General features: G+C 47.6%; 1 protein-coding gene across 2 annotated transcripts in view; it reads right to left on the reverse strand.

The window, feature by feature from the left end:
• The window catches only part of ACIN1 (apoptotic chromatin condensation inducer 1), a 34459-nt gene that overhangs the window by 17374 nt on the left and 1975 nt on the right, over positions 1-15110 (reverse strand). Inside the window, exons 2-6 of one of the 2 annotated variants that reach the window (XM_081167684.1) lie at positions 11416-11481; positions 11017-11128; positions 3588-3673; positions 2217-3467; positions 122-367 (exon numbers count right to left, since the gene is read on the reverse strand). In XM_081167684.1, the coding sequence (XP_081023810.1) occupies positions 122-367; positions 2217-3467; positions 3588-3673; positions 11017-11128; positions 11416-11481 (1761 nt within the window). Of the gene's footprint in view, positions 1-121; positions 368-2205; positions 3468-3587; positions 3674-11016; positions 11129-11415; positions 11482-15110 lie in introns of both variants that reach the window. The other variant, XM_081167683.1, reaches the window with a different exon arrangement.

The raw sequence follows: 15110 nt of genomic DNA on the forward strand, positions 1-15110 counted from the left end.
AAGGCTTAGTTTAGCAGGAAGAGGCCACACGGTGAGGGTCTCAAGACCTCCCCCGCCCTGTATGTGCCTCCCCCTCCAAAAACACCCCGCCCTGTAACCCTTCCTCTCCCCCATTGCGTACTCGCTCTGGAACTGTCATCTCCATCTCCTCCTCCTCCTCTTCCTGCTGTTCCTGCTCCTGGCCATGGCTGGGGTGTCTCTGGGGCTCCGAAGGCAGGGGAAGGGTGTTTCTTCGCTTTTCCCTTGGGCTTGATGACCCATCTTGCTGGGTCTGGGGGCTGTGGCGTGGGGGGCTCTCCCCTGTCGGGGAGGTCTCTTTGGTGTGGGGGTAGCTGCTACCATCCCTTGAGGCTTCAGGGCTACGGGACTGAAAGCAGAAAAACAGGTGGTTTGGTTTTTTTAGATGGCCGGCTCCAGCCTGCCCACCTGAGGAAGGCTGCACTGAAATGAGACATAATCCACAGACACATCTCCCCTGCTGCTCACAACCAGGGGAAGACACAATCGCAAAGCAAGCTTGTGACTGGATTAAAGGAAAGTAAACTGAGCCAGTCAATTAATTGATTAAATCCACAACCTGAGAAAGAATAATAGTTTGGGGGAACATGCTTTCTTTGCTTTTAGATGATGATTCACCAATTTGTCACAGCCGGTATAATTTCAGAAAAGCCCTGGCTCTCCCATTAAAGAGGGAACACCTCTTAAGATGTTTGCCATTTGCACATGTATTTTATTTGATTTTTAAAGCTGCTTGCCAGCAAGGTGGGTTTATTTATTTTTTACTAGCACAAATGATTATTAAAGCAAGTTTTAGATCGCTGCGAATAAAATGACTATCAATACGGCAGTGCTCACAAGAGACACATAGCTCTCAGCGCCCTTGAATATGCTTTATAGCTAACAGCTACTGAGAATGGTTGTGTAGACAAAATAGCCTAGCATCTAAAGTTATGAATACTTAAATATGGACAAGAAAACAAATAATGCACTGAGACAGGATTGTTGCTTTTCTTTTTTGAAGAAAAAGAAACCCCTCTTCCACACACACCCTGGGTTTCAAACGCCCGGTGCAAATTCAGTTTTCATGCAAGACTTACAATGCATATTTTTAAGTTGTTCAACGCAAGCTCTGCCTTACACCAGGGACTGAAAAATTTGGCCAGAGGCAAGTGGCAGGCGTCTGAAGCTTGGCAGCTTCTAGTTGGCCAAGCTCCGCCCATGATCTCCCATGGATGAGCTTGCCCTGAGCTAGGAATGCCTGTTTGTTCTTAAGCAGCATCTTGCTTTGAGCCAGACACTCTCCAAATGCCCAGTCTCACAGCAGCTTCAAACAAGGCTCTGGGGATTCAATCAGGGGGCAGCATCTAGACACAGAGATCAAATGCTGAGCTGCTAGCCATGGGCCTTTTTCACCCCGTCGGAGCACATTCGTTGCCCAGAAGTCAGGGAAGGACCAGAATTGAGCCCGTTTCCAGGGGAGAAAAACATTGCCCTGCTGCTCTGGAAACTTAAGCTACTGTTTGAAACCCAAAGGCTGCTAAGCAGCAGCAGCAGCAGACAGCGGATAATCTCAAGTATGGGAACGCTGCTTGTAGCCTGGTAAGTGAGCAGCGTTCTTCAACTTGGGGTGCCCAGGTGTTGTTGAACTACAACTCCCATAAGGCAGAGCTGGGGGGTAGGATGGGAGTTGTAGTCCAACAACACCTGGGGTCACTGGCCTAGGGGAAGCCGCCATAACAGATAAAGGGCACTTATACACACGACTGATGACCAAGGGGCTGGCTAATTGCAAGGTGCTTTGAAACACCTGCCAAATGTATTGATTCCCATTTCCCTAATTAAAACAACAACAAGAAGAAGAAGGGGGCGGGGAACCACACACGAAAACCCTGGTGGCCCCCATGGATAAAAAGACTGGGCTGAGGTGGAGGAGAGCTGGATTCAAATCCTTCCTGCTGGGAAAGGTGCCCTCAACAGGTTGAAGTGGTAATAAAGTAAGACGCAAATCCTACAGGAAAAGGGGAAAGTACTAGGCAGAGGAAGAGGGGGCGGCAGGTGTTCAAGAAACCACTCTGACTCTCTGGAAAAAATGGCACAATGGGACTATCCAACCAGGACTGAATCTGTGATCCTGAACAGACATAATAACCAAGTGTGGGAAGCCCAGCTTTTTTGCCGCCGCCTTCAAGTGACTCAGGAAGAAACCGGCCACTCACCTTTCTGCTGCTGCCGCTGCTGGAAGGCGACCGGGACCGCGACCTGGAGCGAGACCTGGAGCAGGAGCTGCTGTGCCGCTCGGAGCCAGAGCGGGACGGGGACCCCGAGGCCCGCCGCTTCCTGGCGGGCGACTCAGAGGAGCCGGAGCGGGGCCTCCTGGCGTGGGAGCGAGGCTGCGAGCTGCCACGAGAGCGGGACCTGGAGGAGCTGGACGCGGAGGAGGAAGAGCGGGAGGAGCTGGAGCCTGCGGGCCTTTCCCGCGGGCGCTGCAGGGGAGATGGCGGGGGGCCGGGGCTGGCAGCGGCGGCTGGGACTTCCTGAGCGGGGGGAGATGGCTGAGAGAGCTGAGGGGGGGCCTCTTCGTCTTCTGCAGGGCTGGGCCCGGGGGCCTCCTTGGTCAAGAGAGGGGGAGGGGGCTCCTGGCCCCCGTCATCCTGCTGGGCGTGTTGTGCTTCTGTCAGCTGCGGAGGGGAAGGGGAGTCCTGGACTAGGGCGGCGGCGGCAGCTGCTGTCTCTTCCTCCAGAGTCTTCAGGGCCTCGGCTGCTTCCTCCTGATCCTCATCTCTCTGGATCTCCTCTGCCACCACCTGCTGGGGCTGTAGAGGGACCACAGGGGCCCCCCACCCCAGCAGGCCCACCCCCTGCTCCCCTTGTGCCTCACGGGGGGCAGTCGCCCCTCTTTCCTCCGGGCAAGGCCCTGCTTCCTTGGCCACCTCCGCCTTTAAGGCTTCGGGTAGCTGGGCTGCGGCCTCGACGGGCTCTGCCTCTTCTGGAGGCCCTGGCATCTCAGGGCCCCTCTTTTCCTCCCGGGGCCCCTCCTGCGTCACAGTTGCTGGCTGCTCTTCCCTGCACTCTGGGGCTGCGGGTTCAGCCTCTGCGAGGCCCTTTGAGGGTGGGAGAAGTGGCATGGCCGCTCCGCAAACTGGGGCGTCCGGGGTTTGGGCTGTGGCCTCTTTTGGCTGGGCCTGTGGGGCAATGGGCAGGGAAGGCTGGCACGCGCCCTTCTCCAGGGGAGCTGGGGTGCCGGGCTCAGCCTGCCCCTTTGGCGTCTGTTTGTCCGGCAACGCGGCAGCTTCTTCTTCCTCCTCATCGTCATCATCCTCCTCGTCGTCCTCTTCGTCCTCCTCCTCCTCCTCTTCCTCCTCCTCTTTCACAGGAGCCCTCTGGGCTGCCCTCCGACTCCTGAGAGGTGTCTCTCGCTCTTCGCTGCTTGGGGCATGGGCGGCTCCCAGGGTCTTTACAGCTCTGGCCTGAAGGGAAGAGGAAATCACAGCATGCCTCCAGCAGCTTTGCACCAGCCCCTCCTGGGGCAAATGCCTCGCACGCACCTCCCCACGCTGACCCCCTCAAGCCATATCACGGCCACTTACCTGCCTGACCCGGGTCGGGTGCTGCTCTGGTCTTGGCCCTTCTTCATCAGATTCTTCCCTCTCCCGTGACACAATGCAGCTTTTGCCTAGCAAAGGAAGGGGAGAACCGTCAGCTGCTCAGGCCAGAAATGGCTTCTCACACAAGGTAGGCCACCCCAAGGGAAGCTCAGGTGGCAGCTGGGAGAGGCACAAGGTCCAGCATTGTGTTCTCGCAGTGGCCAACCAAAGGCATTTTGGAAACCTGCCAGCAGGATTCGAACACAAGATTCCTCTCTCCTCCTCTGGTTTCCAGCAAATGGTACTCAGAAGCATTGCTCTCCCTGACCATGGAGTCAAAGCACAGCCATAATGGCTAGTAGCCATCTTATTCTTCATGAATTTGTCCACTCCTCTTATAAAGCCATCCAAGTGGACGGCCATGCTGGAGGCATGCCGTGATTTCCTCTTCCTTTGGGGGGGGGGGAGTTCCATAGTTCCACTGCGTGAGGAAGGACTTTCTTTCGTTTAGCCGGCTCGATTGCATCTTCACAAAGCAAACAGATCGGCTGCCGATCCATTTGCCCCCCAAAGGGCTCCAACCCCACCCCAGTACCTTCATTTTTGACAGTAGGAGCAGAGGAGGCTGCCTGGTAACATCTCAGAACATTGGTCCATCAATCTCAGTAAGACCTACCCTATTCCTGTGACCGTCGCTGGTTTTATCTGCTTTAAAAACTGAATTCTAATTGGTTGTGATGGCTGAGTTTTCAGTTGCTGTAAGCAGCCCAGAGATCTGCTGACGAAGGGTGGGCAATAAATTGAACAATGATGATGCTACACTACCAATAGCAGTAGAAGAAATAATAATTATAATAGTACACAGACTAGACCTACCTAGAGATTTCACTGGGGACTGAACCTTCTTCACGGTAAGCAGATAAGTCTGCCCACCCCCAAGACATGGGTCTTCCTCCTGATTACTGTCAACATGAGTACTACCAGAAGCCTCTCATAATACTCAAGCAAGCAATGACATACACAAGCAGTGTGTGTGTGTGTGTGTGTGTGTGTGTGTGTGTGTGTACACACACACACAGGGCGAGGAGCAAACATTCCCCTCTGCCATGCCTCTCCATTTTGGCTGATGTGAGAGCAGATGTGGAAGCATAGCCAGAAGTTGTTCTTCTCCCTGGCGGGTGTGCGGGTGTGTAAACACTCTTACACTGGCTTGCCTCTGATCTATGTACATCTAGTGGAACAATAGTTACTGATAATCCACATTCTGAACAAAAGCTTTGATCAACCTTGACGATCAGCAGGCATGGGAGAAACGGATGTGCTAACAGGGCATCTAACAGGGCATCGCCTTGAGCCTCAAGGTGTGGAATGTTGCCCAGCTGCTTGGAGGGAGCAACACCACCACCTCGTCCCCCTGGTCACCCAAATCCCTCTGCAGCAGAAGCGTGTGCAAACACATCTTCCCAACAGAGAAACTGGATGAGTGCCAAGAGGTTCGCAAATGCCTGCCTGCCTGGTGCACCTCCTCCTGCCCTCTTTTTCTCTGGAAGCCAGGTACACAGGAGTCATGTTCTGAGCGGGTCACGAGCACACACCTTTTAAAAAGCTAGACCAGGGGTCAGCAAAATTTTTCAGCAGGGGGCCGGTCCACTGTCCCTTAGACCTTGTGGGGGGGGGGAATGAACAAACTCCTATGCCCCACAAATAACCCAGAGATGCATTTTAAATAAAAGAACACATTCTACTCATGTAAAAACACGCTGATTCCTGGACCGTCTGCGGGCCGGATTTAGAAGGCGATTGGGCCGGATCCAGCCCCCGGACCTTAGTTTGCATACCCCTGAGCTAGACACTCAAATCCACACTCTGGAATCAACTGCATGAGTATGTTTCTTAGAGGTGAGGCAAAAGCACATTAACCCTGCAGTTGCATAGCTGTGCTATAACAAGGAAAACAACATGGAGCATACATAGTGTACATCTTTTCCCTCTTTTTCTTTACTTAAAGACTTTTCAAAATTGCAGCCGACCCTACAGAACAAGTACTGTAAAATCTATCATGCCCGTAACAACCCAGACTCTCAATAATGGCATCAGAATATTGTAACCAGCTCCGAACGGTTCATGTTTTCCAAATGCCATTTGTCATAGTCCATCCATTTCCATAATTAACTAATGCAATCTTGCTGCATCATGTCTGAATCTGACCGTCTACTAAGATGTCTGTATTTCAGAGCTATGAAAATCTGGCTTAAAATCATTCCGTCAGACCTTTTACACGGTTATATCTGGTGTTAAAGCAGAATTGTCTACAGCAGGGGTGGCCCCATTCCCTTCTAAGCAACCTTTTGAGGACAACATACCAGAGACAAAAAGCTGGTGCAGCAAGGAGTGTAAAAATTTTCCTTTGCACAGGAGTTTAGCTTCCACACACATACCTCTCTATCCTCCACCCAAACAAGCGAGAGGTGTTATCAGAGCTCAAGGACACATTCCAGGCAGGCAAAAATGCTCAGGGTGAGAAGCAAGGTCAGCAAGGAACATGGCCTGGGGAGGATTCTCAGGGCTACATGCAGAGGGACAGCAGGCCACGTTTAGCACCTGGGCCCAAATTCCCCCACCAGTGACCTGGAGTTGCAGGGTCGATTCAGATGTGATGCCAAATAGCAGTTCAGCATTATCAGAATGAGAAACGGAGAATCTCGGGTCCACGTGTTCCCCTCCCCCAAGTATGAGACCTCTGGGTATAGGGCGGTACAGTGGTACCTCGGGTTACATACGCTTCAGGTTACAGACTCTGCTAACCCAGTAGTGCTTCAGGTTAAGTACTTTGCTTCAGGATGAGAACAGAAATTGTGCTCCGGCGGCATGGCAGCAGCGGGAGCCCCCATTAGCTAAAGTGGTGCTTCAGGTTAAGAACAGTTTCAGGTTAAGTACGGACCTCTGGAATGAATTATGTACTTAACCCGAGGTACCACTGTATATAAATTCAATCAATCAATCAATCAATCAATCAAAGCTGCAGGGAGGAGTTTGGAAGCATCACTTCCATTGTAGACCAACCACACCTTGCTGTGTCACCCAAACCTGGTAAGCCGAAGCTGATCTTGACTGTGGTTTGTTGAAACTGCAAATGCATCCAAAGTCAGCCATGTAGGAAGTTCACATTCGTGGAGATGGCTAATGTAGGTCTACTAATTCCAGTAGGTCTACCATGAGTAGAACCTAGTTAGATACAACCCGGCATTTAAGAAAGTGACTTATGTCAACAAACCATGGTTAAGATAAAACATGGTTTAGGGTTCCGATGTAATGTCTGAAATGGAAGCAGAAGGCTCTGATTTTCCCATGGCTATTTTGGAGGAGGAGAAAGGAGGGAGGGAGTGTGTGAAGGCAAGGTTTGCTGCACTCATCCCCCTAATTCTAAAATCTGGGTTATGGGCAAACCTAGGTTGCCCCAGAGTTGGTGAGGCTCACGTGACATCAACATGAAAAAGAGCCTTTAGTGTCATTGGCCCAGTCCTGAGGAATGCTTTGCCAATAGGGATTCAGCAGGTGCCTTCTGTTTCAACCTATAAATGCCTGCTGGAAACTTGGCTATTTTAGAATGGCAGATTAAATTGATGGGCTATGCTGAAATGGCAAAAATGACCAGAAAAATTAGGAATCAGGAAGACCAACATTTTAGTAAGAAATGGGGAAAATATATAATTTATCTTAAAAATCATTGTAAATAATTAAAATTAGTAGTAGGATCGGAATGATACTTGTCGTTAACGTTGGACTATGGTTGTAGTGGAGATTTAATAGAATTGTATTAATAGAGAAGATGCAGGAGGAAAAAAGTTAACACAAGGACCCACAAAGGGGAGGAGGGAAGTCCATGGGAATTTATGGAATTCTCTTTTTGTTTTGGTTGTTTGACGATGGTTTGTAAATTTCAAAGTTTGGAAAATTAAATATATATATATATATATATATATATATATATATATAGAGAGAGAGAGAGAGAGAGAGAGAGAGAGAGAGAGAAGAAAAGTTGGCTATTTTGCCAGGCTTATGCGGGCAATTAATAATACATCCTTTTATATCAGTTAGCTGATGGTCTCAGGTTTTAATTTAAATATATATATATATATATGGGCAGTGCTTTTTTCTGAGGAGATGCAGGAGTACGCATACCCCTAAACATTTTGTGAATCTTTGTACTTTTGTCCATTTACTGTATTTATTTCCCCCGATTTGAACTATAAATTGGTGATTTTCTTGAGTCAAAACGAGAGTACCCCTAAACATTTGTTTAAAGAAAAAAAGCACTGTATATAGGCATTACTGTAAACTGCATTGATATATTTTGATCTCCCTCTGGAGTATTGTAGGGAAAACCTTCGCCCGTGTGGTTCTAGACAGATTACAGTCATTCACTGACAAGAGTCTATCCCATGTCACAATACAGCTTTAGAACTCAGAGGTCAGCAGCCAATGTGATTTTCTCACTGTTCCAGCTGCAGGAGTATTGACGAGAGAAGAGGTGCCCTTCTATATCGCCTTCAAAGACCTGACAAGGGCCTTTGACCTCATCAGCCAAAAAGGGCTCTTTGCACTGCTCAACAAGATAGGATGCCCACCTAAGCTTCACAAGATGGTTGTGTTTTTATAGCAACAAAGGGGGTTTTTTAAATAAATAAATAAACTGCCCCCAATGTTATTTCCAAATTTGTTAAAGCGGACAATAAATAACTGACCTTCTTCTCAAAAACAAACATACACTGCGTATCCTAATGGGGCATAAAGAAGCAATTCATTTAGAGAGAAACGCAACAATTATTGATGCCTATCCTGTCGCACAACCACAAATTTCAACATGTTTCTTCTTGCAGCATCCCTGAGGAAGGAAGACTTAAACATGACCTTTGTTAATCACCGCCTCCGATTTTAACTACTTAATGGTTTTATATCGTTACCTTGAAAGTTTTATTAATGACTGTCGTGGTCAGTCAACAGTATTCTGATACCTGATATAAAACTTCCATGCTATCTTGTCCATCAGTAAATGTGCAGAATACGAACCGATAATTTACTAGAGAGTACCAGATGTTCTGTTTCATCAGAAACACTCCACAAGATCAAGTTGTTTCTCCTCAAAACGTTTTCCAACTCATCAACTTCATTTTAACATTCCCTTTGCTTTTTTACTAGGAGCTTTTTCACAAGGACCCATTTAACTTGCCAGGTCATCAAAGTTTGTGTTCCAAGTTACATATTTACTTGTTTTCTATACAGAATTTATAACCTGCCTTTCGAAAAGAGACACCCATAAGGATTTAAAAACAGCGCAGTCAGCAGACAAAAATGACAGCATCCTTTCCTGCGCCTTTTTGCCCATCATTTCAATCCTCTTATCTATTTTTCTTTCCGCAGGCAAAATATTTCTCGATCTTTCAGTGTTCTTATCAAATTCCTTAATCTGGAACTTAACACAATTTTTCTGAATATTTTGGTCACTCTTCGGGGGTTAGAATTGCAGACTTGTCAGTAACTAAAAGAGTGCCTTCCTTAATATCAACTACAGTGGTACCTCGGGTTAAGTGCTTAATTCGTTCTGGAGGTCCGTTCTTAACCTGAAACTGTTCTTAACCTGAAGCACCACTTTAGCTAATGGGGCCTCCCGCTGCGCCGCCAGAGCACGATTTCTGTTCTCATCCTGAAGCAAAGTTCTTAACCCGAGGTAATATTTCTGGGTTAGCGGAGTCTGTAACCTGAAGCGTATGTAACCTGAAGTGTATGTAACCCGAGGTACCACTGTACTTCGGCCCCTACAATCCCTCCCAGGTGAGTTGCACCTGGATCCATCATTATTAACTTTCAGGAGGAACTTGAGAACAGCCCTGCCTGCCTAGGCGTTTGATGACTGAAAAACACTGTTCCTGACAGTCACTGGCTGAGATAATGTTTTCAACTATATTTAAAATGTGTTTTCAAATGTTTTTATTACTGATGTGCTTGCTGCTCTGAGCTCCTTTGGGAGGGAAGGGTGGCATATAAACTGAAGGAAGAGAGAAAGAGCGGGAGGGAGGAAGCACCCTACTTTCACAGGCATGCTTGGTGGGGACGCAGGAGAGGGCCTTCTCAGTGGCGGTTCCCATACTTTGGATTTCCCTCCCTAGAGACGCTAGTCAGGTTCCTTCCTTGCTGTCCTGCTGGCAGGTGAAGACTTTATTCTTCCAACAGGCTTTGGGGAATTTACTGCTTGTATCATGCTGTTTTCATTGCCATCATTGGTATGTTTTAAACAGATTTTTTAGATTATACAGTCATACCTCGGGTTGAAGTCGCTTCAGGTTAAGCCTTTTCGGGTTGCGCTCTGCGGCGACCCAGAAGTAAAGGAGCACATCATGTCCGGGTTTCGCTGCTTGCGCTCAAAATGACGCCGTGCGCGGAAGCGGCAAATCGCGACCCGCACAGACGTGGGTTGCGTTCACTTCAGTATGCGAACAGGGCTCCGGAACGGATCCCGTTCGTATCCAGAGGTACCACTGTATAGCTTTAATTCTATCAGTGTTTAATTGTACAGTGGTACCTCAGGTTAAGAACTTAATTCGTTCTGGAGGTCCGTTCTTAACCTGAAACTGTTCTTAAGCTGAAGCACCACTTTAGCTAATGGGGCCTCCTGCCGCCGCACGATTTCTGTTCTCATCCTGAAGCAAAGTTCTTAACACGAGGTACTATTTCTGGGTTAGTGGAGTCTGTAACCTGAAGCATCTGTAACCCGAGGTACCCCTGTATTTTAACAATTGCCTTTTCTATGATTTTAGTGGTTCTTGTTTTCATCTGTAAGCTGCCTTGAGTCCCATCAGGTAAAAAGGCAGGGTATAAATAAATATATAGAGGAGGAGGAGGAGGAAAGAAAAGAAGGAAGCTGTCTGTAACCTCAGGGACTTCTCTTTGTATGTTTTGAATTGTCAGAGCCTCCGTTTTTTCATGGAGCAGGATGAAACATTTGTACCATTTTTCTTTTCCACCTAAAATGACTACAGACTCTTGTGTAATACAAATATTGTGGAAAGTGCCACTAACTGGGAATGAACAAAATCAGTATTTTCAAAAGCGGCACAAGCTTCCAAATGCCACAGGAGCTCCAGGGTGGGCAATACGACTGCTCAGAACACAAACCGTTCCAAGACATCCATTTTGGTTTCATTCCAAACATCCGCAGCCGGCAAAAGATATGCTGGCTACCAATTAGACTTACGAGTTCCCGTTAGGCAGAAGTGTGGGCTCCGTTCCGGCTCTTTGGTTACAGAATTAAAAGCCAACAACAGCAATACAAGAATGTGCCTTAATTCTTTGGTTCTGAAAGGCAGTCTGCCTCCCAAGTCTACTGGGGTGGAGAATCAGAGGAGAGAGAGAGAACGGGGCTCATTATACTCACTCTCTGAATCCGCAGCTTCCCGAGCTTCCCGTTCCAGACGTTGCCTCAGCAACTCCTGCTGCTTTTCCAGGTACTGTTTGATGAAGCTGTTTTGACTCATCTCCTCGCCAATCTGACAGGACACAATAGAGAAACTGGGCCTTACAAGTAGGGCAAGAGTTTTGACCCCAACCTTAGGCAGTTGTGGTGGATCTAGCAAGTTAGAATGGGAAGGCACAACCTCCAGGGAAGTAAAGCTGAGGAGCCCCTAAGTTCACGCTGCAAGCTGTGGGGACAGGACTGGAACTGGGCACACACAATTATCACGGGACTTTCAGGGCCAGCTGCAGAGAGACAAAGGGAAAGGGCTGCTCCCTGCAGCCAGTTTGGTGTAGCACAACCACACAGGGCATCTCTCACCTGGGAATTGGGTTGGAAGGTGGTGTGAGGGGTTGAGTGCTTCTGGAGGTTTTCGAGCATCAGGGCCTGAAATGAAAACAGGGAGATATCAGGTCAGATAATCTCACACTGCCCAGAACTTTGACAATACCCAAGGCTGGCCCATGCCCCAAACATACTAATCACCATCTCTCTTTAAAAAAACAACAACACCCTATCCCAAAGTCCATCAAGAACCATCTTCCATATGCTAAGCCATAAAGGATACAACCGGAGTTACACCAGTTTCTCAAGATATCCAATAACCAACCATCCAATCCATTCTCAGTTCCGTGAGTTAAACCCAGCATTCGTCTGTCACTTTCTCAGCGAGGATCAGCCTTTAACCCAACCCTGCATTTCCTAAACTCACCCCAACCCTCGCTCAGAACCTGACTCAAGAAATCCAAACCACCCTACCTACCCCAGCTCTTGTGACCTGTCCAAGGACAACTTCTCCTTCATGCCCCCCAATAAGCCCAGGTCCTCCAAGTCCTAACACAACGACACCTCCAAATCACTGCATGCCTTTCCACCAACACACAATGGTGAATCAGAAGTCATTACTTAATAATTTTGCACCACTTCTTTTGCACCTCTTACTGAAATGTAATTAATCTCACTAGGTTTTAGTACAACCCAGCTGAATCCACAGATGTCAGCTTGATCAGAAATGGACTCGGTTATCCCAAGTCAGAAACCACCCGTGCCACCAGTCTGGAACTTAAGACTCCAGTTGACTTTTTTACACATCCAACCTTCATCAGATATCTTCAGAGGAAGCTCACATGCGATTCACAAGATAGTTAGTATAATAATAATAATTTATTATTTGTACCCCGCCCATCTGGCTGGGTTTCCCCAGCCACTCTGGGCGGCTTCCATAGAAACCAAAAATACAGTAAAATATCACAGATTAAAAACTTCCCTGAACAGGGCTGCCTTAAGATGTCTTCTAAATGTCAGGTAGTTATTTATCGCTTTGACATCTGATGGGAGGGCGTTCCACAGGGCGGGCACCACAACCAAGAAGGCCCTCTGCCTGGTTCCCTGTAGCTTTGCTTCTCACAATGAGGGAACCGCCAGAAGGCCCTCAGCGCTGGACCTCAGCATCCGGGCAGAACGATGGGGGTGGAGACGCTCCTTCAGGTATACTGGGCCGAGGCCGTTTAGGGCTTTAAAGGTCAACACCAGCACTTTGAATTGTGCTCGGAAACGTACTGGGAGCCAATGTAGGTCTTTCAAGACCGGTGTTATGTGGTCTCGGCGGCCGACCCCAGTCACCATCTCTACTTGTCAACATCTCACTGAAACAGCACATCCATACAGCACCAAACGTGTACACCACCCAAGTCATCTCTCATCACACAGAACCCTGCCAGATGCATCACGGGCGTTTCTGCAACAGCTAATCATTTGCAGCACACTTCTTCATTTGCAAAAGACGATACAAAATTTTATCCTCTATCTGTACAACAATCCATTCAGGTAGGTCATAATAACTGACTTTGAAAGAAGAAAAACCAAAGTCATGACACTGAGGCTCATTTAATATTCTGTGTGCTTTTCAGATAAATCCTGGTCTCCTACAGCAACTAATGTGGTCTTCCCCAACCCAGCGCCCTCCAACTTTCTGGACCCCATCTCCCATTCACCTTGGCCAGTGTGACTGTGCTAACCATGGTAGATGGGAGTTTTAGTCCAAAATCTCTGGAGCGACTAGGGTTGATCTAATGGTAACTAAACTTGATTTAAAGCCAGAGTGTAGCCTCTTCCACCTGGGACATTCCAACCCAGCCAACCTAAATGCAAAAGGGCCATCTTCCCCCACCCCCAACAAATTGCCTAATCAGAAGCAATGACAACCCCTAATGCACACACAGAATGAGGTCTACTATAATAAGAAAGCTGAAATCAGGTATCCGTGTCATTCAGTGATGAAAACAAAGACAAATTTCCACTCGTGCCTGAAACTCAGAAGATCAAGTCTGACTAAAACAGTGGCAAGAAGTAGTGTTGGTGCACTGGTCAATTGTTAGTTGGCTCATTATTTGACCATGGTCAAATATTCCATGAGGCTCTAAATGCCAATGTAAAGGTGTTTACTTTTTAAAATTTGAGTACACTGTCACGTTACGCCTGCAAAACCCAACTGCAAAAAAGCAATGCTTCTTATAGTGAACACTTCCTATTAACTGCAGGCATCTTCAAACAGGGGCACAAGAAGTAATCGGCAGCAAAAACTAATGCCTAGTGAGTAGAGTTTGGAGACTTGGCAGGGGGTTGGACTAGATGACCCTCAGGATCCCTTCCAACTCTACTATTGTATGATCTCATGTCTAGGGCCAGGGAGATCTAGGTTGAAATCCCCACTCAGCCATGAAGCTCATTAGGTGATGCTGGGCCTATTAAATGCCCTCAATTTCACCTACCTCACAGGGTTGTTGTGCAGATATAATGGCAGGATAACCATGTACACCACACTGAGTTCCTTGAGGGAAGCGTGCATCTAATAAATATATATATTCTTCAACAAATGACAGCCGTCTAATTAATGTTTTGAATTTCACATACAACCTGTTGGTCACTGTTTTAACTATCTTCAAAGATACTTTCATTTGGTCAATTGACCAAATCTCTTTAGGAGCCAAATTACTCCAGCCAAAAGAACAAATCAACAGAAAACATGCAGAATACAGGAGGAAGCGAGTTCTTTACACAGATGGGGGAATTTACAGTGCCAGCCAGAAACGTACAGTACTGACACTCAGAAAATGCAACGGCATTGTTTCCAAGCACAAGTAATTCTCAAGAGAAGTTACTGATTCTATAGTGCAAGCCTTGCCTAATTCAGCGCTTCCACGCAGCCTCTTTTTTTAATCCCAATGATGTGAGGCTGGTTGTAGTCACTGATGGAAGAGCGAGTCTTCTTTATGAGCACCCTGCAGGTTCCAGGGTGGGCTCTCTCAGTACTTCCAGCCCCGAATCCTAACAAGTTGCAGCTCAAATTAAGATCTGACTCCCGCCCAAACAGAGTCTATTAATGTAGAAAGAATCACACATGTGCAATGAAGTAAGTGCAAATAGGATTCATGTAACACGTAACTGACTCACCACACACAGCCCCATGTTGTCTGTTACATTTCTGTCTTGCCCTTCCTTCAGGGAACTCGTACGCCACCTGTTTTAACCTCACAACAGCCCTGTGAGGTAGGTGAGGCTGAGATACTGACCCCAAATGTGCTTCACGGGTGCATGGCAATTAGAACCCAAGTCTCCCAGTTCTAGTGCAGTGGTACCTCGGGTTAAGTACTTAATTCGTTCCAGAGGTCCGTTCTTAACCTGAAACTGTTCTTAACCTGAAGCACCACTTTAGCTAATGGGGCCTCCTGCTGCTGCCGCGCCGCCGGAGCACGATTTCTGTTCTCATCCTGAAGCAAAGTTCTTAACCCGAAGTACTATTTCTGTGTTAGCGGAGTCTGTAACCTGAAGCGTATGTAACCTGAAGCGTATGTAACCCGAGGTATCACTGTACAACACAGTAACCTGTTACACCAATAGTCTTCAACCCTTCCGGACACTGGACCCACTTTCAACTCAAACCTGCATTTCTTAAGCAAGAGACTCTTACTTTCCAGGTTGTGGGTTTGAGCCCCATGTTGGGCAAAAGGGTTAAG

Source organism: Podarcis bocagei (genome assembly GCF_964188305.1).
Source record: "Podarcis bocagei genome assembly, chromosome: 13".
NCBI lineage: Eukaryota > Metazoa > Chordata > Lepidosauria > Squamata > Lacertidae > Podarcis > Podarcis bocagei.